The 27524-nt window shown below is 46.2% G+C and overlaps 1 protein-coding gene across 2 annotated transcripts in view; it reads right to left on the reverse strand.

The window, feature by feature from the left end:
- Positions 1-27524, reverse strand: part of rpp40 (ribonuclease P/MRP 40 subunit) — a 27681-nt gene continuing 157 nt past the window's right edge. Inside the window, exons 1-8 of one of the 2 annotated variants that reach the window (XM_055653789.1) lie at positions 27523-27524; positions 23423-23567; positions 20909-20977; positions 15050-15145; positions 12858-12983; positions 9123-9321; positions 6754-6888; positions 1-4609 (exon numbers count right to left, since the gene is read on the reverse strand). The exon at positions 27523-27524 is cut by the window's right edge and continues 157 nt beyond it. In XM_055653789.1, the coding sequence (XP_055509764.1) occupies positions 4411-4609; positions 6754-6888; positions 9123-9321; positions 12858-12983; positions 15050-15145; positions 20909-20977; positions 23423-23567; positions 27523-27524 (971 nt within the window). In that variant the 3' untranslated portion in view covers positions 1-4410. Of the gene's footprint in view, positions 4610-6753; positions 6889-9122; positions 9325-12857; positions 12984-15049; positions 15146-20908; positions 20978-23422; positions 23568-27522 lie in introns of both variants that reach the window. The other variant, XM_055653781.1, reaches the window with a different exon arrangement.

The following is a 27524-nucleotide window of genomic DNA, read 5'->3' on the forward strand; positions in this document are numbered from 1 at the left end:
TTGTGTGTTAGGAGCAGATAGAGCATTCGGCCTATCAAGTAAATAGAAATACAGAGAAATATGTAATTCATAAATTTGGTGGCAATTTAAGCCTTGTTTATTTTTATTCAGTCATAGGGTGAATGTCCAGCACTATTGCCTGTCAACCTGCTGTGTTTCAGAACAAGGGGTCACAGTTTAAGGATACGGGGGAAATCTTTTAGGACCGAGATGAGAAAAACATTTTTTCACACAGAGAGTGGTGAATCTCTGGAATTCTCTGGCACAGAAGGTAGATGAGGCCAGTTCATTGGCTATATTTAAGATAGAGTTAGATGTGGCCCTTGTGGCAAAACGGATCAGGAGGTATGGAGAGAAGGCAGGTACAGGATACTGAGTTGGATGATCAGCCATGATCATATTGAATGGCAGTGCAGACGCAAAGGGCCGAATGGCCTACTCCTGCACCTATTTTATATGTTTCAGGTGAAATTCATGTTTACTTAAAAAAAACAAGTCTGATCTTTGACCAAGTATTTGTGTAGCTATCACTAAACGTGACCAAGTTTCAGGTGTGATTTGGGACAAGGGTTTTATTTTGGCAGATGAGTTGAACAGGTACTTTGGATCTGTCTTCACTAAGGAGGACACAAACAATCTTCCTGATATAGTAGTGGCCAGAGGATCTGGGGTGACAGAGGAACTGAAGGAAATCCACATTAGGCAGGAAATGGTGTTGGATAGACTGATGGGACTGAAGGCTGATAAATCCCCAGTCTGATGGTCTGCATCCCAGGGTATTAAGTGGCTCTAGATATCGTAGGTGCATTGGTGATAATTTTTCAATATTCTATAGATTCAGGATCGGTTCCTGTGAATTGGAGGGTAGCTAATGTTATCCCACTTTTTAAGAAAGGCGGGAGAGAGAAAACCTGGGAATTATAGACCAGTTAGCCTGACATCGGTGGTGGGGAAGACGCTGGAGTCAATTATAAAAGATGAGATAGCCGAACATTTGGATAGCAGTAACAGGATCGGTCCGAGTCAGCATGGATTTACGAAGGGGAAATCATGTTTGACTAATCTTCTAGACTTTTTTGAAGATGTAACTAGGAAAATGGACAAGGGAGAGCCAGTGGATGTAGTGTACCGGAACTTTCAGAAAGCATTTGATAAGATCCCACATAGGAGATTAGTGGCACATGGTATTGGGGGTAGAGTGCTGACATGGATAGAGAAGTGGTTGGCAGACTGGAAACAGAGTAGGGATTAACGGGTCCCTTTCAGAAAGGCAGGCAGTGACTAGCGGGGTACCGTAAGGCTCGGTGCTGGGGCCGCAGCTATTTACAATATACATCAATGATTTGGATGAATGGATTCAAAGTAACATTAGCAAATTTGCAGATGACACGAAGCTGGGTGGCAGTGTGAATTCTGAGGATGCTATGAGAATGCAGGGTGACTTGGACAGGTTGGGGGAGTTGGCAGGTGCATGGCAGATGAAGTTTAAAGCGGATAAATGTGAGGTTATCCACTTTGGTAGCAAAAACAGGAAGGCAGATTACTATCTAAATGCCGTCAAGTTGGGAAAAGGGGAAGTACAACAGGATCTGGGGGTCCTTGTACATCAGTCTATGAAAGTAATGCCCCTGTCCCACTTAGGGAACCTAAACGGAAACCTCTGGAGACTTTGCACCCCACCCAAGGTTTCCGTGCGGTTCCCGGAGGTTTTTTGTCAGTTTCCCTAATGATCGAAAGTGGTTTCCGCTTCTTCTATGTTCTGGCGATTATCTCAAAAAATTCAAAACAGGCCGCGACTAAAAATAGGTTGCTGTTTTAAAAATCTGTAATTTTTTAGTATAAGCCGGTTGCGATGCTAGTTGAAGGTGGTTGCCGGAGGTTGCAGGCAGTGGAAGGTAAGACAACCCTGGGTGAAAAAAAGGTCTTACCTTCCACTGTTCTTCAGACTGAAGATGTTTCATATGGAATCATGAGATATGGGTTGAAAGCAGGAACGGGGTATGATTTAGGATGATCAGCCATGATCATATTGAATGGCAGTGCTGGCTCAAAGGGCCGAATGGCCTACTCCTGCACCTATTTTCTATGTTTCTATGTTTATCTTAGGAATAAGACATTTTCATCGGTAGCCCCACCCTCACTGTAGATAGGATGATCAAGTAGGCTTTACTTTCAGTACATTGGCCTTCATCGATCAGGATATTGAAGTTGGGATGTCATGTTACAGTTCTACAACCCTTTGGCGACGCCACATTTAGAGTATTATGTTGTTTTGGATCCCTGATATAGGAAAGATGTTAAACTGGAAACAGTACAGAGAAGATTTAAACAACACCTCCAACAGACTGGTTAACGGACTGTGCCTCCTCCCCATATATCATACACCAACACATCTAACCTCGCCCATACTTTGACAGCTAGGCAACTGTCAAAGCAAAGCCACTGTTCGGTCTGAATGTCTGTTTTTATTTCAATTATTAGGCTTACTTTTAGAAATGGTAATTTTAATTTTTAAAGCTATATGTATTTATTCTGTTTTTATTAACTGCACTGACGGGAACTGATTGAGAAACAATTTTTTCGTTTCATCTGTGTATGTAAGTACTCAGTTAAAATTACATTAAAGTGAATACTGAACATCATCTCTCTGAGTACCGGTTCCCCTCAGGGCTGCGTCCTGAGTCTACTACTGTTTACCCTGATCACCCACGACTGTTGTTCCAGGTTTAGTACAAACCACATCATGAAGTACGCAGATGACGCAACAGTGGTGGGCCTTATCCGGGACGACAATGAACTGGCTTACAGGGAGGAGGTGAAACAACTGGTGGACTGGTGCAACACGAACAATCTCATCCTGAATGTTGACAAAAAAAAGGAAGTCATCGTTGACTTCAGGATGAACCGGCACAGTCACACACCACTACACATTAATGACAGCGATGTGGAGTTGGTCAGTAGCACTAAGTTCCTGGGGGTGCAGATCACTGACAGTCTGACCTGGTCACAAAATATCGCATCACTAGTTAAGAGAGCGCAGCAGCGGTTGCACTTTCTGCGCCGGATGAGAAGAGCTCACCTCTCCCATCCCGTCCTCACCACTTTCTACAGGGGCACCATAGAGAGCATTTTGACCAGCTGCATCTCTGTCTGGTTTGGGGACTGTAAATCCTCCGACTGGAAGTCCGTGCAGAGAGTGGTGAGGACGGCTGAAAAAATCATCAGGACTTCTCTTCCTTCAATCCGAGACATTGCGTGCAAATGTTGCTTGTCCCAGGCCAACAGTATTATAAAAGACCCCACACATCTCCATCATGGACTGTTCACTCTGCTGCCCTCGGGCAAAAGGTAGCGCAGTATAAGGAACCGAACGGTCAGGTTTTACAACAGCTTCTTCCCCCGAGCTCTTGAATTCCATATAATGTGCCGCCACTATTATCTATTTTATCCTTTTGTTGTTTTATGTTGCACGGTGAGCCAGATGCAACAAACTTTCATTCAGACTTGCATTTATTGGTGTATTTTTGAATGACAATAAAGACTTTGATTGATTGATTGATTGAGAAGATTTACGAGGATGTAGCCAGGACTTGAGGGCCTGAGCTGTAGGGAGAGGTTGGGCAGGCTATGATTTTATTCCTTGAAGCACAGGAGTGATCTCATAGAGGTGTATATGATCATGAGGTGAATACATAAGGTCGATGCAGAGTCTTTTGCCCAGAGTTGACAAATCGAGAACCAGAGGACATGGGCATGAGGTGAGAGGGAAAAGATTTAATAGGAACCTAAGGGGCAACATTTTCACTCAAAGGGTGGTGGGTGTATGGAATGAGCTGCTGGTGGAGGTAGTTGAGGCAGGTACTGTAACAACCTTTAAAGGACACTTAGACAGGTACATGGATAGGTAGGTTTAGAAGGCATATGGGCCAAATGCAGGTAGATGGGACTCGGGTAGATGGGACATCTTGGTCAGCATGGGCATGTTTGGTCAAAGTACCTGTTTCTATGATGTATGATAGGCACAAAATGCTGGAGTAACTCAGCGGGACAGGCAGCATCTTTGGAGAGAGGCAATGGGTGACATTTCGAATGACGATCCTCCTTCAGTCTAAAGACTGAACCCGACAATCCTACTTGGGACAATTTTACATTGACGCCAGGCCAATTAACCTACAAACCTGCACGTCTTTGGAATGTGGGAGCAAACCGAAGATCTTGGAGAAAACCCACACTTTCACAGGGAGAACCGTGCAAAACTCCATACCGACAGCACCCGTAGTCAGGATGGAACCCGGGTCACCGGCGCTGACAGGCAGCAACTCTACTGATGCGCCACCGTGGCGCCCATGTCAACTCTTCCTTTCGCCAGAGGTTGTACTTGGGAGCAGGAGGCAGATGGTGTTCAGAGGGTTATGGTGGACAGTCACTCTGTGTGCCCACTGCCATGTGCAACCAACGATCCTGATTACTGAACAGAACAACATTGTAGAGGTTCTCTCCTCCTCTGTGGTAGCCATGTTCACTCTGACCCCAGGACACTGGGCTGTCTGCAAAGCCGTGCACTGTCATACTGAGCCACTGGGCCAGCTTCGGTTCTTCAAAGTACAGCCTGCGGGGAATGGAAAGGCAGTGATGAATGTCAGAATACGGTAACAATGCAGCTGAGGCAAAAAGAACTATCATTTCAAAATGGGCAGCACAGGTGGCGTTGCTGTCTCACAGCGCCAGAGGCCCGGGTTCCATCCTGACCAAGGGTGCTGTCTGTGCAGAGTTTGCACGTTCTCCTCGTGACCTGCCTGGGTTTTACCCGGGAGCTCCAGTTTCCTCCCACACTCCAAAGACGTGCGGGTTTGTAGGTTAATGGCTTTGATACGATTTTCGTGAATTGTCCGCTAGTGTGGTGTTAGTGTGTGGGGATCGCTGGTCGGCACGGACTTGATGGGCCGAAGGGTCTGTTTCCGCGCTGTATCTCTAAACTAAACTAATAATGAAATTAAATGTACAGGTAACAGTTGTGTAAAAATATCTTGCATCAGATGACCAATGTGTTTAGTTTACCCTCACAATAACCTGGATAGATGGGATGAGGAGAGGATGTTTCCACTAGCGGCAGAATAGGACCAGAGGTCACAGCCTCAGAATGAAAGGGCGAACCTTTAGAAAGAAGATGAGAGGTCAGAGGAGATAGACAGATAGATTCTTGATTAGTACAGGTGCCAGGGGTTATGGGGAGAAGGCAGGAGAATGGGTTTTAGAGGGAGAGATAGATCAGCCGTGATTACAGTCACCGAATGCTTTCATTGCAAACATCGGGGGATTTCAACCACGTGACTTTGGACACTGCCCGACACACTTTCACTCCGATTGTTGGCTGTCCCACAGGGATATGAAAACATTGCTGTCTGCCAATGTCAAAGAGGTGTACAGCTCCATAGGCCTTCCACCACTGGCAAGATCTGCTGCTGAACACTAGTGAACATGAATATAACGGACCCTCCGTATAATGGATTTTGGTTTTCGGGGTCCGAGACTCCCGCTGTACCTCCCCCCTCCCACTGCCGCCAATTACCCAGCGAGCCGGCGCCACGCAGGCGGAGATTCCGGTTACGGGAGGGGAGAGAGGGAGCAGCTTGAAGGCGGCGCGAGTACCGGGCCCGTCGCCGTGTGTGGGGACGGGGTCTCTGCGGCTCCCCGGCCTGTGAACCCCCCCCCCCCCCCCCCTACACCTTTGCTTCTTCTCTCCCGGCCTTGGGTTAAACTTTACCTCTCCCCCCCTCACTCGGTTATAGCGGACAAACGGCAATAACATAGACAATAGGTGCAGGAGGAGGCCATTCGGCCCATCGAGCCAGCACCACCATTCATTGTGATCATGGCTGATCGTCCACAATCAATAACCCGTGCCTGCCTTCTCCCCATATCCTTTGATTCCAGACAGCATCCACCCCCTCCGTGATCTGTTATTGCGAGGGTTTACTGTTGATTAGAGACACAGCAAGGAAACAGGCCCTTCGGCCCACCGAATCCGCGCTGACCATCCACCCACCCGTTCACACTAGTTCTGTGTTTTCATATTTCCTCATCCACTCCCTACACATTAGGGGCAATTTACAGAGGCCAAGTAACCTACAAACCCGCACGCCTTTGGGAAGTGGAAGGAAACTGGAGCAATCGGAGGAAACCCATGTGATCACACTGAGAACGTGCAAACTCCACACACAGACAGCATCCGAGGTCAGGATCGAACACGGGTCCCTGGCGCTGTGAGATAGCGGCTCTTCCAGCTGCACCACTAAAAAGCAGAGAAGAGGGAGAGAGGTTTATGGAGAGAGTTGCGGTGCTGAGGTACATTGAAGGGATGCCCGTGTGCTGACAGATACTCCAGCTGATTCTACAGCAACAGAAGGCTGATTTTCTGCTCCAAGTACAAAGAGCGCGGCTCAGTGGTGCAGCGGTAACGTTGCTGCTTTACTGCGCCCGAAAGCCCAGTTCCATCCTTACTGTCTGTTCGGAGTTTGCACGTTCCCCCCATGACCACAAGGGTTTTCTCCGGGTGCTCCAATCCTTCCCACACTCCAAAGACGTGCCGGTTTGTAGGCTCATTGGCTTTGGTAAAAATTGTAAATTGTTCCTAGTGCGTGTAGGATGGTGTTAGTGTACGGGGTGATCGCTGTTTACCGTGGGCCGAAGGGTCAGTTTCCGCACTGTATCTCTAAACTAAACTAAACTCAGCAGCATTTACAACATGCTTACCGCAGCTGGTCCAATAAGCGATTTATTCCTTCCGGAATGATAAAGCCGGTAATGGTACATAGACATGCCTTATCCACCACGGTGTTGGGTTCAGGGCAACAGTACGTAGACAGGAAGCTGTCGGCCTGGTTATTGCTACGAGAAATAGAGATTGATTGAAACACATTTCTTCCTTACCGCTCTTTAAACAGTTATTTTACAGAGACACTAAGTAACCCAAGGACGTTGTCAATTTGCAAGATGCACAGGGCTGAATGCGACTGTCATGTATTCCACTCCCTTCCAGACCATGCAGCAAAGATTGCAGATAGAAATAAAATGGAATTAGGAGAGAACATACTGAATGCTGGAGTAAATCAACGGGTCAGGCAGCATCACTGGACAAACTCACACACACCAACATGTCCCATCTACACTAGTCCCACCTGCCTGCATTTGGCCCATATCCCTCTAAACCTGTCCTATCCATGTACCTGTCTAAATAGTGACTTTGGGGCCTGGAGCGGGGCTGTACATTGCCCAGCGTGGCCTTAAATGGCAGTGGGACTTACCATCGCCCGCCTGAGGCTTCAACATCAGGAGAGAAATGGTGCAGTGGAGAGAAAAGACTTTGCCTTCCATCACAGTGAGGAGGAGATTCACTGTGATGGATGTCTGTGTAAATTGAATTGTTTGTGTGTCTTGTAGGATTGTTTTGTTTGTATGGCTGTGGAAACGTAGTTTCGTTTGAGCCTCACTGAGGTTCAAATGACATGGAATAAATATTGAATTGAATTGAATTGAATGTTGCAATAATACCAGCCTCAACTACCTCCTCTGACAGCTCGTTCCATACACCCACCACGTTTGTGTCAAAAATTACTTCTAAGGTTCCTATTAAATAGACAATAGGGGCAGGAGTAGGCCATTCGACCCTTCGAGCCAGCACCGCAATTCAATGTGATCATGGCTGATCATCCCCCATCAGTACCCCGTTCCTGCCTTCTCCCCATATCCCCTGACTCCACTATCTTTAAGAGCCCTATCTAGCTCTCTCTTGAAAGTATCCAGAGAACCTGCCTCCACCGCTTTCTGAGGCATAGAATTCCACAGACTCACAACTCTCTGGGTGAAAAAATGTTTCCCTGTATCAATTCTAAATGGCTTATCTCTTATTCTGAAACTGTGGCCCCTGGTTCTGGACTCCCCCAACATCGGGAACATGTGCCCTGCCTCTAGCCTGTGCCTCTCTCTCCATCCCTCCCCCATCCTAGTTCTCCAACCAATCTGCCTGATTAATTTTAGTTTCTTTGCCTCATTGTCACCTTCCCCAGAGCCAATAATGAACCATTCTACATTTCCTTGATCATCGGCTGCTTTGATCTGTCGTTTTCACACCCTTCCATATCTCTAGTCTCCCTCGCCCGACTCTCAGTCTGAAGAAGGGTCTCGACCCGAAACGTCACCCCATTCCTTCTCTCCAGAGATGCTGCCTGACCCGCTGAGTTACTCCAGCATTTTGTGTCAATCTTCCGACAATGAAACACTCTTGACTCAGTTTAGTTTATTGTCACGTGTACTGAGGTACAGTGAAAAGCTTTTGTTGCGTGCTATCCAGTGAGCGGAAAGACAATATATAATATTAGGCTCTATAAGGCACTGGTCGGGCCACATTTGGACTACTGTGAGCAAATCTGGGCACCATATCTGAAGAAGGATGTGCTAGCTCTGGAGAGGGTCCAGATGAGGTTTACAAGAACGATCCCAGGAATGAGTATGTTAACATATGATGAGCGTTTAACAGCACTGGGCCTGTAGTCGCTGGACTTTAGAAGGTTGAGGGGCGACCTCATTGAAACTTACAGAATAATGAAAGACATAGATAGAGTGCATGTGGACAGAATGTTTCCATTGGTGGGAGAGTCTATGACCAGAGTTACAGCCTCAGAGTTAAAGGGCGCTCTTTTAGAAGGGAGGAACTTCTGTAGTCAGAGGGTAGTAAATCTGTGGAACTCATTGCCACAGAGTGGAGTCAGGGGATATGGGGAGAGGCAGGAACGGGGTACTGATTGGGGATGATCAGCCATTAAATGGCGGTGCTGGCTCGAAGGGCCGAATGGCCTACTCCTGCACCTACTGTCTATTGTCACAGAGGGCTGTGGAGGCCAAGTCAGTGGATATTTTTAAGGCAGGGATAGACAAATTCTTGATCAGAACGGGTGTCAAGGATTATGGGGAAAAGGCAGGAAAATTGAATTAGGAGGCAGAGATCAGCTATGATTAAATGGCGGAGTGGACTCGATGGGCCGAATGGCCTAATTCTACCCCTATAACTCGTGAACTTGTGAACAATACAATGAGTCCCTAGAGTTCTACAGCTTGCTACTCACCAGTCAATGTCGCAGAAGACTGCACCCAGCCAGTCCAGGAACTCGAGTGAGTTGCATGATTCACTGTCTTTCCCATCCAGTTCACTGCTGAGTAGCACAGGACAGGGTGTTCCATTCAATATACGGGTTGACAGCTTAGGCTGGTAAGCCTGGCACTGGTACTGGGTGAAGTAAGATGCCAACGACTCCTCTCTTCCACCTGCTTGCAATGTCGGAAAAATATTCTTACAACTGCACATGATGTTATCGCAGCAAAAACAGACACGGGCAACAGTGAACGGACAAGAGCACAGTGGTAGTTACTGCCTCACAGCACCAGAAACATAGAAAAATAGGTGCAGGTCCAATGTTTGCATGCTGAAGGATTGTGTTTCGTTCAGTTTAGAGATACAGTGTGGAAACATAAAAACATAGAACATAGGTGCAGGAGCAGACCATTCTGCCCTTCGAGCCAGCACCACCATTCAATATGATCGTGGCTGATCATCTAAAATCAGTACCCCGTTCCTGCTTTTCCCCCATATCATAGAAACATATCAATTAGGTGCAGGAGTAGAGGCCTTTCGGTCCTTCGAGCCTGCACCGCCATTCGATATGATCATGGCTGATCATCCAACTCAGTATCCTGTACCTGCCTTCTCTCCATACCCCCTGATCCCTTTAGCCACAAGGGCCACATCTAACTCCCTCTTAAATATAGCCAATGAACTGGCCTCAACTACCTTCTGTGGCAGAGAGTTCCAGAGATTTACCACTCTCTGTGTAAAAAATGTTTTTCTCATCTCGGTCCGAAAGGATTTCCCCATTATCCTTAAACTGTGACCCCTTGTCCTGGACTTCCCCAACATCGGGAACAATCTTCCTGCATCTAGCCTGTCCAACCCCTTAAGAATTTTGTAAGTTTCTATAAGATATCCCTTGATTCCGTTAGCCCTAAGAGCTAAATGCAACTCTTTCTTGAAAACACCCAGTGAATTGGCCTCCACTGCCTTCTGTGGCAGAGAATTCCACAGATTCACAACTCTCTGGGTGAAGATAATATTCTCATCTCAGTCCTAAATGGCCTACGCCTTATTCTAATCTGTGACCGCTGGTTCTGGACTCTCCCAACATCAGGAACTTTTTTCCTGCATAGACTGTTCAATCCCCTCTCATCCTAAATTCCAGTCGACGCATTCGCATTTTCAGCATATGTCAGTCCCGCCATCTTGGGAATTAATCTGGTTAACCTACGCTGCACTCCCTCAATAGCAATAATGTCCTTCCTCAAATTGGAAGACCAAAGTTACACACAATACCCCAGGTGTGGTTTCACCAGGGTCCTGAACAACTGCAGTAGGACCTCCTTACTTCTAAACTCAAATCCTCTCACAATGAAGGCCAACATTGGCTATCTTCACTGCCTGCTGTACCTGCATGCTTACTTTCATTGACTCATGTACAAGGCCACACAGGTCTCATTGCATCTCCCCTTTTCCTAATCTGACACCAGAGACCCGGGTTCCGTCCTGACTACGGGTGCTGTCTGTACGGAGTTTGTACGTTCTCCCTGTGACCTGTGTGGGTTTTCTCTGGGTGCTCCGTTTCCTCCCACACTACAAAGACGTACAGCTTTGTAGGATAATTGGCTTCAGCAAATTGTAAATTATCATTAGTGTGTAGGATAATGGTAGTGTACGGGGAGATCGCTGGTCAGCATGTACTTGGTGGGCCGAGGAGCCTGTTTCCACACTGTACCTCTAAACTAAACTAAACTGGCAATGCTGGTTGTCAAAAAGAGACACAACATGCTGGAGTAACTCAGCGGGTCAGGCAGCATCTGTGGAGAACATGGATAGATGACGTTTCACAACATGCTGGAGTAACTCAGCGGTTCAGGCAGCATCTGTGGAGAACATGGATAGGTGACGTTTCACAGAGTGCTGGAGTAACTCAGCGCGTCAGGCAGCATCTGTGGAGAACATGGATAGGTGACGTTTCACAGAGTGCTGGAGTAACTCAGCGGGTCAGGCAGCATCTGTGGAGAACCTCGATAGGTGACATTTTGGGTCGGGTCTCTTCTTTGGACATTGTCCGTAGGCAGAGATAGATAGATTCTTGATTAGTACGGGTGTAATAGGTTATGGGGAGAAGGCAGGAGAATGGGGTTAGGATGGAGAGATAGATCAGTCATGATTGAATGGCGGAGTAGACAATGGGCTGAATGGCCTAATTCTACTCCTGTTCCATATGACCTTATGTAGAAGAGGGGGAGAAAGCTGAAAGGAGATGGGGGGGCTGGCTGAACCTGGCAAGCGAGAGGTGGATACTAGCGATCCCTATATCACACACAGCACCCGGTTCGATCCCGATCTCCGGTGCTGTCTGTGACTGGCAGATGGTTGGACAAAGGTCAGAGAAGAAAAGACAAAAGAGTGGTGAATCTCTGGAATTCTCTGCCACAGAATGTAGTTGAGGCCAGTTCATTGGCTGTATTTAAGAGGGAGTTAGATGTGGCCCTTGTAGCTAAAGGGATCAGGGGGTATGGAGAGAAGGCAGGTACAGGATACTGAGTTGGATGATCAGTCATGATCATATTGAATGGCGGTACAGGCTCGAAGGGCCGAATGGCCTACTCCTGCACCTATTTTCTATGTTTCTATCTAAAAGTCTGTGAAATAAGAAGAGAAGAGGTTCAAAATTTGAAGTCAAGGGAAGGAATGGTGGAAGGGGAAAAGGTTCTTGCTTAGTCACAGAATTATGAGAATTCAATATTCTTACCGTTGGGTAGTAGGCTACAGAAGCGGAATATGGTTTGAAAGGGTGGCACAGTGGAAGAGTTGCTGCCTCACGGCGCCAGAGACCCGCGTTTGATCATAACCACGGGCGCTGTCTGTACGGAGTTTTTACGTTCTCCCCGTGACGGTGTTGTTTTGCTCTCACTCTCCAATGTCAGCAAGACAAAGGAGATAGTGATCGGCTTCAGGAAGTGAGTCGGTTCACACACCCCAGTTTGCATTGACGGCGCAAAAGTAGACATGGTTGAAAACTTCAAATTCCTAGGAGTCAATATCACCAACAACTTCTCCTGGACCACCCATACTGGAGCAACGACCATGAAAGCACACCAACCCCTCTACTTCCTTAGAAGGCTTCGGAAGTTCGGCATGTCCCCAACAACTCTCACCAACTTCTACAGATGCGCCGTGGAAAGCATTTTAATCTGGATGCATCGCAGCTTAGTTTGGGAACAGCTCCATCCAAGACCCCAAGAAATTGTGAATGCAGCCCAGACCGTCACACAAAACCAAACTCCCTTCCATTGACTCCATCTATACCTCACGCTGCCTCGGCAAGGCCAGCAGCACAATCAAGGACGAGCCACACCCTAGCTGCTCCCTCTTCTCAACTCTCCCATGAGGTAAAAGATACAGATGTTTGAAAACGCACACCTCCAGTTTCAGGGACAGTTTCTTCCCAGCTGTTCTCAGGCAACTGAACCATCCTACCACAACCAGAGAGCGGTGCTGAACTACTATCTACCTCATTGGTGACCCTCAGACTATCCTTGATCGGATTTTGCTGGCTTTACCTTGCACTAAACGTTATTCCCTTATCATGTATCTATACACTGTGAATGCATTGATTGTAATCATGTATTGTCTTTCTGCTGACTGGTTAGCACACATTATCTTTTCACTGTACCTTGGTACACGTGACAATAAACTAAACTCAACTCAACTTCAAACCGCTCACCTGAGGAATCGCAGGACATCAAAAGGTCAAAGATTAAAGGCTTCTTCTCTCGCAGTGCCCACATGACCCGGTCGTACCTCTTTCCACCAGGAACAAAGGAGGCTTCACTCAGATGCACCGTAACAACTGAAAACAAAATGCTGACGTTAGGAAGGCCAGAGCTCTCAGACCACACGAGGCAGGGACGGGGAGGTGAGACAGCGTTACCTGCTGCAGAGAGCAGCGAGTCTGAAGAGAACTCTGAAGAGGACAACAGCAGTAGAGTTGCTGCCTCACAGCGCCAGAGACACGGGTTCGGTCCTGACTACGGGTGCTGTCTGTATGGAGTTTGTACGTTCTCCCCGTGACCTGCGTGGGTTTTCACCGGGTGCTCCGGTTTCATCCCACATTCCAAAGGCGTGCAGGTTTGTACGTTAATTGTCTTCTGTATAATTGTCAATTATCCCTAGTGTGTAGGGAGGTTAGTGCTAGTGTCCAGGGATCGCTGGTTGGCGTGGACTCGGTGGGCCAAAGGATCTGTTTTCACGCTGTATCTTTAAACTCAAGTAATTCAGAGTTGGACATCAAACAGACCTGACTCTTGACCATTGACTCCATCTACACTTCACTTCTGCCTCAGGAAGGCAGCCAACATAATCAAAGACTTGTCGCATCCCAGTCATTCCTTCTCCCCACTGTTCTATGGTTAGATTTCTTAGCCATAAAGCAGACCAGGAGGATTAGATTAGTTGTGATCTTAGTGAATGTGACTGGACACAGTGCTGGAGTAACTAAGCGGGTCAGGCAGCATCTGTGGAGAACATGGATAGGTGACGTTTCACAGAGTGCTGGAGTAACTCAGCGGGTCAGGCAGCATCTGTGGAGAACATGGATCAGTGACGTTTCACAGAGTGCTGGGGCAAATCAGATCACATTGCAGGTCGGGATCCTTCTTCAGTCTGACCCATATCATTCCCTGTCCATTCCCTCCATAGATGCAACCTGATTTCCTCCAGCACTTAGTGTTTTCCTTTAAAAAATGTGGCTGCTTTCATTGCATGTTGTTGGATGGCATGGTATTCATAGCAACATAGAAAATAGGTGCAGGAGGAGGCCATTCGGCCCTCCGAGCCAGCACCGCCATTCAATGTGATCATGGCTGATCGACCCCCATCAATAACCCGTACACAATACTACAGATGTGGTCTTACCAGAGTCCTATACAACTGCAGACCACATTCACTACCCTACAAGTGTGTTAGACCTTTACAACAAATGAAACATGGCATTGGAGGTCTGGCTGAAGTTCGGGAAACACTGCTAATGAATAGCAATGCGATAATGCTGGTAAAGATTGGTAAGGATCAGCAAGGGTGTCAAAGGTTACGGGGAGAATGCAGGAGAATGGGGTTGAGAGTGATAGATCAGCCATGATTAAATGGCGTAGTAGACTCAATGGGCCATATGACCTAATTCTTACGGGGTTCAATTCCGTGTAGTTTTGAGAGACAGGCTCTTCGGTCCACCTAGTCCGCGCCAACCAGCGGTCCCCTCACACTAACACGATCTTAAACACACTAGGGACAATTTTACAATTATACCAAGCCAATTAACCTACAGATCTGGAGTGTGGGAGGAATCTGGAGCACTCGGACAAAACCCACGCTGTCACAGAGAGTTCAAGTTCAAGAGTTCAAGAGAGTTTATTGTCATGTGTCCCTGATAGGACAATGAAATTCTTGCTTTGCTTTAGCACACCAGAACATAGTAGGCACGAATACAGAGCAGGTCAGTGTGTCCATGTACCATTTTATAAATATATACACACATGAATAAATAAACTGATAAAGTGCAAATAAACAGATTATGGGTTATTAATGTTTAGAGTTTTGTCCGAGCCGAGTTTAATAGCCTGATGGCTGTGGGGAAGTAGCTATTCCTGAACCTGGTTGTTGCAGTCTTCAGGGTCCTGTACCTACTACCTGAAGGTAGTAGGGAGATGAGTGTATGGCCCGAACATACAAACTCTGTACAGACAGCATCCATAGTCAGGAATGAATCCGAGTCCCTGGCACTGTGTGACAGCATCTCTACCGCTGCATCACCAAGCCATCCGCCAGTTACTTCAGCATTTTGTGTCTATAAACTAAAGAATCTTTTGGAAAGACCAATGTATTCCGTACTGCAAGAAGCGTTTGATAATCTGTACCTACTGTATCTCATCACGGTCCTGTGGGAGTATTTGGATGGTTGTCCTTCCAGCCCCATCTCCTGATACGTGTCCTTGTCTACTGATAAAATCAGCTTCCCTGTGAAAATCCAATAAACATCAAAAAGAAACATCAAGACACGATCTGCCACTACATTCACAAATTCACCACACAAACTGTGACCATATTTAGAACCATACAGCATCAAATAGACCCTTCAGCCCAACTTGCCTATTCTATTTTTTCTGACTAAACTGCTCCATATAACTAAGTTTTATTTTAGTTTTTGCTTAGTTTAGTTTATTGTCGCGTGTACCGAGGTACAGTGAAAAGCTTTTTTGTTGCATGCTATCCAGTAGCGGAAAGACAAGACATGATTACATTTGAGCCATCCACAAGATAAAGGGAGTAACGTTTAATACATGGTAATGTCCAGTAAAGTCCAATTAAAGACAGTCTGAGGGTCTCCAATGAGTAAATGTGAGGACAGTACTGCTCTCTATGTGGTAGGGTGGTTCAGTTGCCTGATAACAGCTGGGAAGAAACTGTCCCTAAATCAGGAGGTATGCGTTTTCACACTTCTGTACCTGATGGGAGAGGGGAGATGAGGGAGTGACTGGGGTGTGACTGGTCCTTGATTATGTTGCTGGCCTTGCCGAGGCAGCGTGAGGTGTAGATGGAGAGTGGGAGGTCCCATTTGGCCGCGTTGGCCCATTTCCCTCTAAACGTTTCCTATCCAAGCAACTTGAATACAGATGTGTTATCATTTGTGACTCACGACCACAGCCACGGAGTCTGAAGAAGGGTGTCGACCCAAAACGTGACCCATTCCTTCTATCCAGAGATGCTGCCTGTCCGCTGAGTTACTCGAGCATCTTGTGTAAACCAGCATCTACAGTTCCTTCCTACACAATTCTTTATAACATGCATTTTATCAATTGACCTTGGACAACGGTGACTTATTTTGTATTCATATACCGATCAGCTCAAGGATTATTCTGAATCTCCACCCCATTCATTCTTATTTGAGATTATGGTTTCAGTTTAGTCAATGATATAGACCTCACTGACTGTTTTTAATGTGCGGAAATGTACAGTGTGGGAACTTTTACGACAAGAAGTACAGATTGTGCGAGATGATGTAGGTATGTTACAATACTTGCCTTCAGCGGTGCTGCAATTCTGCCACTGGCCTGTGTGCGATTTTGGCGCCTTTGAGGGGGGCGGGGGGGGGCGGGGATAATACGCATTTTTTTTCTTACCTTGTCCTGGATTATATATTGTTGGAGTGCAAGCTTTTGCTGAAGAATCGTTCCGACGGGCGTTCTGTGAATTTTTTTTTTTAAATCGCCCGACAAGTTCAGCACTGGAGTGATTTTAAAATCAGCTTCTAAAGCCGTCAACGGCGACAACGGGGACGGATTTCAGGTAGGGGACGGGTAAAAGAAAACTGTTTATTTTTATGTATAAAAGTGGTCCTTAAGATACCTTTAGTTCACATTTTAAGTTGCGAAACGGTGACTTAGTCCCCATACCAACCAGCAGTGTTTTTCATGCCGATATGGGTGTCTAAATCACTGCAAACCGCAACGTTCCAAATGGTCGCGTTCCAGAAAAACCCACTCGCAAGATGATTTAAATGGCCATTCATTTACAGGTATTAAACATTAAATTCCTTCCATTTGGCCTATAAATCCGTGACAATTGAGATTTAAAAATTATGTTATATTGTGAATTCTTGTGTGAATGTTATTTGGACACTTAGGCTATTTAAAAATGTTAATCTATTCTTAAGAATTTGATAGATGTTTAGATCTAGTAATTAAATTTTGTAATTAGCTACAATTAGGTAACTAACTAATTATATGCTTTAATTTCAAGTGATCTAAGTAAGATTGTTTCATATTTGTTTCAGAATGCTTCAATCTATAATAATTGAAAACTTATTTTAGTTCTCTTAATTTTTAAGAAAGTTATGGCCATCTGACTGTCCTCGATCACAGCTTTTGTGTTAATGGAAAAGCAATAGAGAACAAGATGCTAATTTCCGAGTATGAAAATGGCCATACCTTTTTTAATACTGAAGATATGAAAGTGAATTAGGTGACAAATTAAACTTATTTTTATGCTTTATATGATGGGATAAATTGCAGACTTGATTTTTAAAATCTCAAAATGTTGTAACATTGCTAGTTGATGGTAGCCCCCCACTTAAGGTCCTTGGAGATGATTGTCCCCAGGAACTTAAAAGACTCCACAGATGTGACTGTGGTGTTGTTGATGATGAGTGGGGTGAGGGGAGGGGGAGTTCTCCTAAAGTCTACATTCAATTCCACTGTCTTAAGAGCATTGAGCTTTAGGTTCATCAACGACTTCTCTTGGACCATCCATATTGAAGCAACAACCATGAAAGCACACCTTCGCCTTTCCTTAGAAGGCTTAGGATGTTTGGCATGTTCCCAACAACTCTCACCAACTTCGACAGATGCACCATAGAAAGTATTTTATTGGGATGCATCACAGCTTGGTTTGGGAACAGCTCCATCCAAGGCTGCAAGAAATTGCAGAGAATTGTGGACTCAGCCCAGAAGATCACACAAAGCAACCTCCCTTTCATTGACTACATTTATACCTCACGCTGCCAGCAGCATAATCAAGGAACAGTCGCACCCTGGCCACTCCCTCTTTTCCCCTCTCCCATCAGGCACGCACACCTCAAAAACGCACACCTCCATATTCAGGGACAATTTCTTCCCAGCTGTTATCAGCTGAACCATCCTACCACAAACAGAGAGCGGTCCTGAACTACTGTCTACTTCATTGGTGACCCTCAGACTCTCTTTGATTGGACTTTGGTGGTTTTACCTTACACTAAATGTTACTCCCTTATCAGGTATCAATACATTGTATATGGGTCAACTGTAATCATGTATAGTCTTTCCGCTGACTGGATAGCACGCAACAAAAGCTTTTCACTGTACCTCGATACACGTGACAATAAACTAAACTGAATTGGATAGTGCTGGTGTAGGGGGCGACACAGACTCGGTGGGCCGAAAGGCATGCTTATGCAATGTACCACTAAGCTAAAGTAAAGTAAACTAAACAATATATCTGATAGCATGCAAAATAATGGATAGCATGCAAAACTTGGTACATGGGACAATAATAAATAATAAACCGAAAGTTAGGTCACAGACCTGAATGCTGACTTAGATAGAAACATAGAAATTAGGTGCAGGAGTAGGCCATTCGGCCCTTCGAGCCTGCACCGCCATTCAATATGATCATGGCTGATCATCCAACTCAGTATCCCGTACCTGCCTTCTCTCCATACCCCCTGATCCCCTTAGCCACAAGGGCCACATCTAACTCCCTCTTAAATATAGCCAATGAAGTGGCCTCAACTACCCTCTGTGGCAGAGAGTTCCAGAGATTCACCACTCTCTGCGTGAAAAAAGTTCTTCTCATCTCGGTTTTTTAAAGGATTTCCCCTTTATCCTTAAGCTGTGACCCCTTGTCCTGGACTTCCCTAACATCGGGAACAATCTTCCTGCATCTAGCCTGTCCAACCCCTTAAGAATTTTGTAAGTTTCTATAAGATCCCCTCTCAATCTTCTAAATTCTAGAGAGTATAAACCAAGTCTATCCAGTCTTTCTTCATAAGACAGTCCTGACATCCCAGGAATCAGTCTGGTGAACCGTCTCTGCACTCCCTCTATGGCAATAATGTCCTTCCTCAGATTTGGAGACCAAAACTGTACGCAATACTCCAGGTGTGGTCTCACCAAGACCCTGTACAACTGCAGTAGAACCTCTCTGCTCCTATACTCAAATCCTTTTGCAATGAAAGCTAACATACCATTCGCTTTCTTTACTGCCTGCTGCACCTGCATGCCTACCTTCAATGACTGGTGTACCATGACACCCAGGTCTCGCTGCATCTCCCCCTTTCCCAATCGGCCACCATTTAGATAATAGTCTGCTTTCCTGTTTTTGCCACCAAAATGGATAACCTCACATTTATCCACATTATACTGCATCTGCCAAACATTTGCCCACTCACCCAGCCTATCCAAGTCACCCTGCAGTCTCCTAGCATCCTCCTCACAGCTAACACTGCCCCCCAGCTTAGTGTCATCCGCAAACTTGGAGATATTGCCTTCAATTCCCTCATCCAGATCATTAATATATATGGTAAATAGCTGGGGGTCCCAGTACTGAGCCTTGGGGTACCCCACTAGTCACTGCCTGCCATTGTGAAAAGGACCCGTTTACTCCTACTCTTTGCTTCCTGTTTGCCAGCCAGTTCTCTATCCACATCAATACTGAACCCCCAATGCCTTGTGCTTTAAGTTTGTATACTAATTTTTTATGTGGGACCTTGTCGAAAGCCTTCTGGAAGTCCAGATACACCACATCAACTGGTTCTCCCCTATCCACGCTACTAGTTACATCCTCGAAAAATTCTATAAGATTCGTCAGACATGATTTACCTTTCGTAAATCCATGCTGACTTTGTCCAATGATTTCACCACTTTCCAAATGTGCTGCTATCCCATCTTTAATAACTGACTCTAGCAGTTTCCCCACTACCGATGTTAGACTAACTGGTCTGTAATTCCCCATTTTCTCTCTCCCTCCCTTCTTAAAAAGTGGAATTACATAGCAGTTTCCCCACTACCGATGTTAGACTAACTGGTCTGAAATTCCCCATTTTCTCTCTCTCCCTCCCTTCTTAAAAAGTGGGGTTACGTTTGCTACCCGCCAATCTTCAGGAACTACTCCAGAATCTAAAGAGTTTTGAAAGATTATTACTAATGCATCCACTATTTCTGGAGCTACTTCCTTAAGTACTCTGGGATGCAGCCTATCTGGCCCTGGGGATTTATCGGCCTTTAATCCATTCAATTTACCCAACACCACTTCCCGGCTAACCTGGATTTCACTCAATTCCTCCAACTCCTTTGACCTGCTATTTCCCTGCTATTTCCGGCAAATTATTTATGTCTTCCTTAGTGAAGACGGAACCAAAGTAGTTATTCAATTGGTCCGCCATATCCTTGTTCCCCATGATCAACTCCCCTGTTTCTGACTGCAAGGGACCTACATTTGTTTTAACTAATCTCTTTCTTTTCACATATCTATAAAAACTTTTGCAGTCAGTTTTTATGTTCCCTGCCAGTTTTCTTTCATAATCTATTTTTCCTTTCCTAATTAAGCCCTTTGTCCTCCTCTGCTGGTCTTTGAATTTCTCCCAGTCCTCCGGTATGCTGCTTTTTCTGGCTAATTTGTACGCATCATCCTTCGCTTTGATACTATCCCTGATTTCCCTTGTTATCCATGGATGTACTACCTTCCCTGATTTATTCTTTTGCCAAACTGGGATGAACAATTTTTGTAGTTCATCCATGCAGTCTTTAAATGTCTTCCATTGCATATCCACCGTCAACCCTTTTAGAATTAATTGCCAGTCAATCTTGGCCAATTCACATCTCATACCCTCAAAGTTACCTTTCTTTAAGTTCAGAACCATTGTTTCTGAATTAACAATGTCACTCTCCATCCTAATGAAGAACTCAACCATATTATGGTCACTCTTGCCCAAGGGGGCACGTACAACAAGATTGCTAACTAACCCTTCCTCATTACTCAATACCCAGTCTAAAATAGCCTGCTCTCTCGTTGGTTCCTCTACATGTTGATTTAGATAACTATCCCGCATACATTCCAAGAAATCCTCTTCCTCAGCACCCCTGCCAATTTGATTCACCCAATCTATATGTAGATTGAAGTCACCCATTATAACCGTTTTGCCTTTGTCGCACGCATTTCTACTGCACGCAGATCACAGGGACTTACCTGTTGGAAGGAGAGCCACTGTATTGTCTTCGTCTATTCTGGTGTTGTACGACAGCGCATAGCATTTACCTGAAATAAATAAATATGAAATTGAGAAAATAAAGAATAAATTAGAAGTGTGATGGTCCGGGCTGCGTCCACAATTCTCTGCAATTTCTTGCAATGTTGGATGGAGCTGTTCCATTCATCTGAAGAAAGATGTATTGGAGGTTTACGAGAATGATCTCAGGAATGATCGGGTTAACATATGATGAGCGTTTGTTGGCACTGGGGCTATACTCGCTGGAGTTTAGAAGAATGATGGGGGGGGGGAGGAGGGAACCTCATTGAAACCCACCAAATAGTGAAAGGCCTGGTTTGAGTGGATGTGGAGAGGATGTTTCCACTCGTGGGGGAGTCTAGGATCAGAGAGCACAGCCTCAGGATAAAAGGATTTGCCTTCAGAAAGGAGATGAGGAGGACTTTTTCGTCACAGGGTGGTGAATCCGTGGAATTCATTGCTCCATACAGCTGTGGAGGACAAGTCATTGGGTATTTGTATGGCAGAGATTAACGGATACTTAATTAGTAAGGGTGTTGAGAATGAAGGCAGGAGAATGGGATTGGTAGGGAAAGATAGATCAGCCATGATTGAATGGTGGAGTAGACTTGATGGGCTGAATGGCCTACCTCTGCCCCTATGATATAATTTTATGGAATAAATTAATAATATTATCTCAAGATTAGAAACTAACTCAATGTAGAATAGAATAGAATGCCTTTTATTGTCATTCAAACAGCTTGGTTTGAACAAAATTGCATTTTCTACAGTCTTAACATTACAAAAAAAACACAAAACCCACACTAAACACAGTTTACACAAACACCCGTCACAGTGAATCTCCAACTAGTTTTATTCAGTAGGTACTGGAGTGTTACAATGGAGGCAGTGCCTTGATGGGCTGCTGCAGCTTTGACTATGAAATTGTGGCAAAACCAGGCGACTCTTGTATGTGGGCTGTCTCTGTACACCTTGTACTTAATCTGGGAATGTGTTTATGTATAAACGGCGCGGCACATTGGTGCAGTGGTAGAGTTGCTGCCTTACAGAGCCAGAGACCCAGGTTCGATTCTGCCAACAGGTGCTATCTGCTATAAAATTATGAATATGTGATAATAAAGGGCGGCACAGTGGTGCAGCGGTAGACTTGCTGCCTTACAGCGTCAGAGACGCGGGTTCGATCCCGACTACGGGTGCTGTCTGTATGGAGTTTGTCTGTTCTCCCCGTGACTATGTGGCTTTTCGCCGAGATCTTCAGTTTCCTCCCGCACTCCAAAGACATACAGGTTTGTAGGTTAATTGGCTTGGTATAAATAAAAAATTGGCCCTAGTGTGTGTAGACGTGTTAATATGCGGGGATCACTGGTCATTGCGGACTCATTGGGCCAAAGGGCCTGTTTGCGCACTGTATCTCTAAATTAAACTAAACCATTTAACTGTATTCCGCCCTCTGTATCTTCCCCTTTGCTCCATCTAGAGTCATAGAGTGATACAACATGGAAACGGGCCATTCAGCCCAACTTGCCGACACCGGCCAACATATCTCAGCTACATGAGTCACATCTGCCAGCGTTTGACCGAGATGACTCTAAACCTCCATCCCTCCTGCACCCAAGTTGTACCAGCTTCAAAGTTCTATTGTTGAGTCTCATTGTCTGTAACTTGTTCTCACCAAACACACAGCTAACAATGGCCTGTTTCCCTTATCATCATTACTTTTTTGCTATCCTTCATTCATTCTATATCTCTCTACGTCACCATCTATATCTTTCATTTTCCTTTCCCCTGACTCTCAGCCTCGACCTGAAACGTCACCTATTCCTTTTTCCAGAGAAGCTGTCTGAACCACTGTATTACTCCAGCTTTTTGTGTCTATCTTCATTTAGGAGCAAAGAGGTCCCTCTGCAGTTGTACAGGGCCCTCATGAGACCACACCTGGAGTATTGTGTTGCTGAGAGAATGGAGCAGCTGGGCTTGTATACTCTGGAATTTAGGATGAGAGGGTATCTTATTGAAACAAATAAGATTATTAAGGGGTTGGACACGCTAGAGGCAGAAAACATGTTCCCGATGTTGGGGGGGGGGGGGGTCTAAAACCAAGGGCCACAGTTTAAGAATGAGGGGTAAGCCATTTAGAACGGAGATGAGGAAACACTTTTTCACTCAGAGGGTTGTGAATCTGTGGAATTCTCTGCCTCAAGGCAATGGAGGCCAATTCTCTGGATGCTTTTCAAGAGAGAGTTACGATAGAGCTCTTAAAGTTAGCAGAGTCAGGGGATATGGTGAGAAGGCAGGAACGGGGTACTGAATGTGGATGATCAGCCATGATCACATTGACCTACTCTTGCACCTATTGTCTATTATCTATACACCAGCATCTGCAGTTCCTTCCTACACACCCCTCTAAACCTGTCCATCCAGTTATCTGTCTAGTTTGAGTTGATTGTATTTACTTATAGTTATGTAAAGATCACCTTTCTTCACAAATGTGTTGATGAATTCAGGAGCAAGCAGTTCATGGAGCGGTAACTGCTTCATCAGATAGTAATTCTCCAACGATTTGCAGATGGCAGTGATGGCTGGAGGCACCATTCCACATTCCGGTATTAAAATAGACACCTGCACACAAACAATCACACAGAAAATTACTAAAAGAATGGAGGTAAGTCATCAGTAAATATGGTAATAACATGTGAATAACGTTTAGTGTAAGATAAAGTACAGTAAAGTTTGATTAGATGGGAGGTCATGACTGCACTCTAGTCGGTGATAGGATGGCTATGGCAAGGACCCAAAACGTCACCTCAGGGCTCTCGCTTAACTTTTTTTCCCTGTTGCCAGCCGGGCAACCTTGGCAGCTTTTTAGGTTGCCAAATGACAGTTTAGGTGTTCATTTAAGATGGCTTGCATGACGCATGCAATAATGTGCTCGGACGAAGTGCGTAGTTACCAGTCGGGATTATACTCAATGAAGCATTCACATATTATTTCTGTTCAAACTAAACATATTCACCAATCAAGACATGATATATCCCACAATGACATGCAGCAAAATTATAGGACAGTATCTCAACTCTATTTACACATGGCAATGAATGCAATTTCTATTAGTTCTTTCCACTTTCAAACAAAAATGTGGTTGGATTATGCAGCGTATGATCAACCTGTGTCAATAAATCCTGGACCATGGTAACATATATGCGTACGTATAGTTGTGAATGTTGCTCATTAAATAACTACAGTACTGATACTCCATATTAAGAGCATTGATTTACCGTTAAAATGAATTCTGTAATAACGTGTCAACGGTAGCAGTGACAATCGAACACTGCGGTTTTAATGTTTCACGTGTTCACAATTTAATGAATCCATCTTTATGGATTAAAACAAATAATAACATTGGGAATTAAAACACATTCGATTGCATTCCGTTATCAAATATAGTCAATATTCGCTCTGAAGACATTTCCAGGACAATAGGGTCAGGGAGGGGGGTGTGTGTGAATCAGTGCAGGGTGGATAGAGGGCAGGGGGGGAGGGGGGTTAGAAGGCAGTCGGTGCAGAATGGATGGATTGAGGCAGGTGAATTAGTACGTGTTGGTTGGAGTAGGTAAAATTGTGAGGGGAGAGCACGGGGATGTCAGTGGTGTTGAATGGGGGAGTTCAGTACGGGATGGATGGGGTAGACAAGTGCTGGAGAAACTTTGCGGGTGAGGCACCATCTATGGAGCAAAGAAAATAGGCAACGTTTCGGGTTGAGACCCTTCTTCAGACTGTTCCCCCCATTCTTCTTGAATGGGAGGATCAGTACAGGATGGATGGGGGGGTCAGTACAGTGGGGATCAGAGGGTCTGTGCAGAATGAATGGGGGATAACTACAGGATGAATGAGGGGAAGGTGCAGGGTAAATGGAGGGTGGGTCAGTACGGGATGAATGCGTGGATTAGTACAGGATGGATGGGGGATCAGTACAGGATGGATGGAGGAGAAGTGCAGGATGGATGGGAAAGGGGTAAGTACAGGGTGAATTGGGGAACCAGTGCAGGGTGGATGGGGTGGGCAGGAGAATCAATGCGAGGTGGATAGGGTGATCAGCGCAGGATGAATAGATTGGAGGGGGGGGGAAATGGGGAGGGGAGCGCAGGGGATGTCAGTGAGGAATGAATGGGGTCACTGAGGCGGGAATGGGGATCAGTGCGGGATGTAGAGGAGGGGTCCCAGAGAGAGAGAGAGAGAGAGAGAGAGGGCGTTCGAGAGAGAGAGAGAGAGAGAGAGAGAGAAGGTGGCGAGGTATGGAAGAAGGAAGGTCAGCGCTCCTCGGACAACATCGCCCCGCTGCCTTGGCCGTTGGGATTTCCTCGCCACTGCCTCCTTCCTCCGCCAGCCAACAGCAAGGTGCGGGGCCGAGCGGTGCAGCTCAAAGATCCTATAGCGATAGTATCTTTGGTGCAGCTGCTTCAGAAGTGTCGGAGCGAATGACGGGTCCGCACAGCAGCAGCAGCGGCCGCGACAGCGGCTCCATCTCCTCCTCCTCCCTGATAGTGGCCGCTGCTTGCAAACCCGCTATCAGGGCGGGCGGGGTGCGGGAGGAGGAGGAGGTGGAGCCGCTGTCGTGGCCGCTGCTGCCGCTGTTCAGGGCCCGTCATTCGCTCCGACCCTTCCTCACCCCGCACCTAGTTTCTTTCCCACGCAATACAGCCGTCACCGCCGACACAAAACGTCGCGTTCCATTTCTCCGGAGATGTTGCTCAACCCGCGGAGTTACTGTAGTTTTTTGGGTCTATCTTCGGTACAAACCAGTATTTGGTTACCAAGCCGGGCAAAATGACTCGGTGTTTCGGTTGCCGGGCGGCGCTTTGAGTGGTCAGTGGCACCCAGGCAACCGCTAATTTCGAGCCCTGCACCTGTCCATGTTTTCTGACCAGTTAATTCAGGAAAGAGTGGATTAACATTTGACGACACTGGGCCTGTACTCACTGGAGTTTAGAAGGATGAGGGGGTGTCTCATTGAAACTTACCGAATAGTGAAAGGCATGGATCGAGTGGATGTGGAGAGGATGTTTCCACTAGTGGGAGAGTCTAGGACCAGAGGGCACAGCCTCTGAATTAAAGGATGTTCCTTTAGGAAGGCGATGAAGAGCAATGTCTTTAGTCAGAGGGTGGTGAATCTGTGGAATTCAATGCCACAGGAGGCTGTGGAGGCCAAGCCAATGGATATTTTTAAGGCAGAGATAGATAGATTCTTGATTAGTACAGGTGTCAGAGGTGATGGGGACAAGGCAGGAGAATGGGGTTAGCAGCGAGAGATAGATCAGCCTTGATGCAATGGCAGTGTAGACTTGATCGGCCGCATGGCCTAATTCTGCTTCTATCACCAATCAGCAGTAGGAAGATGGGGATAGCATCAAGAAGAAAATTAAGAATGCGTGTAGCAAAGCTACGGCAGTTAGCATGGGTGACTTTAATCTATATATAGATTGGGCCAACCAAATTGGTAGCAGCCCTGAGAAGGAGGATTTCCTGGAATGTATACGGGATGGTTTTTTAAACTAATATGTAGAAACCCCGACTAGAGGACAGGCCATCCTAGACTGGGTATTGTGTAATGCGGAAGGATTAGTTAGCGATCTTGTTATGCAAAACCCTTTGGGCAACAGTGACAATAATATGGTGGAATTCTGCATTAGTGCATCATGACACGATTAATTCAGAGACTAGGGTCCTAAACTTAAAGAAAGGAGACTTGGCGGGACTGACAAGAATGGAGCAGCTGGGCTTGTACACTCTGTAGTTTAGAAGGATGAGAGGGCATCTTATAGAAACATATAAGATTGTTAAGGGTTTGGACACGCTAGAGACAGGAAACATGTTCCCGATGTTGGGGGAGTCCAGAACCAGGGGCCACAGTTTAAGAATAAGGAGTAAGCCATTTAGAACGGAGACGAGGAAACACTTTTTCTCACAGAGAGTGGTGAGCCTGTGGAATTCTCTGCCGCAGAGGGCGGTGGAGGCAGGTTCTCTGGATGCTTTAAAGAGAGAGTTAGATAGGGTTCTTAAAGATAGCGGAGTCAGGGGATATGGGGAGAAGGCAGGAACGGGGTACTGATTGTGGATGATCAGCCATGATCACATTGAATGGCGGTGCTGGCTCGAAGGGCCGAATGGCCTACTCCTGCACCTATTGTCTATTGCAGTTCCTTCTTCCACTCGCTCCAGTGCTGGGGCCCTGTGGTCGTCATGGTGACGGCTTGTAGTCCCGCCCCCCCCGTCCTTGCCGGCGTCGCCACGTGACCGGTGCCTCCTCCCCCTCACACCCAGCCCCGCCCCCACCTGCCACTGCCCACGTGACCACTGCCCCGCCTCCTCACCAGTAGCAGCTTGCCACGTGACCGCGGCCCCCATCCCCAACGCCCACAGCACGTGACCCCAGCCTCCCTCAGCCCCGCCCCTTCCCCGCACAGCCCACCACGTGACCGCCCGCACCCAGCCCCGCCCCCACGTGCCCACCGCCATCCCGCACCCGCCGCCGCTACGCGACCGCCTCCTCCCCCCATTCATTCATTCATTCACTCACGT

Source organism: Leucoraja erinacea, chromosome 2, assembly GCF_028641065.1.
Source record: "Leucoraja erinacea ecotype New England chromosome 2, Leri_hhj_1, whole genome shotgun sequence".
Taxonomy (NCBI): domain Eukaryota; kingdom Metazoa; phylum Chordata; class Chondrichthyes; order Rajiformes; family Rajidae; genus Leucoraja; species Leucoraja erinaceus.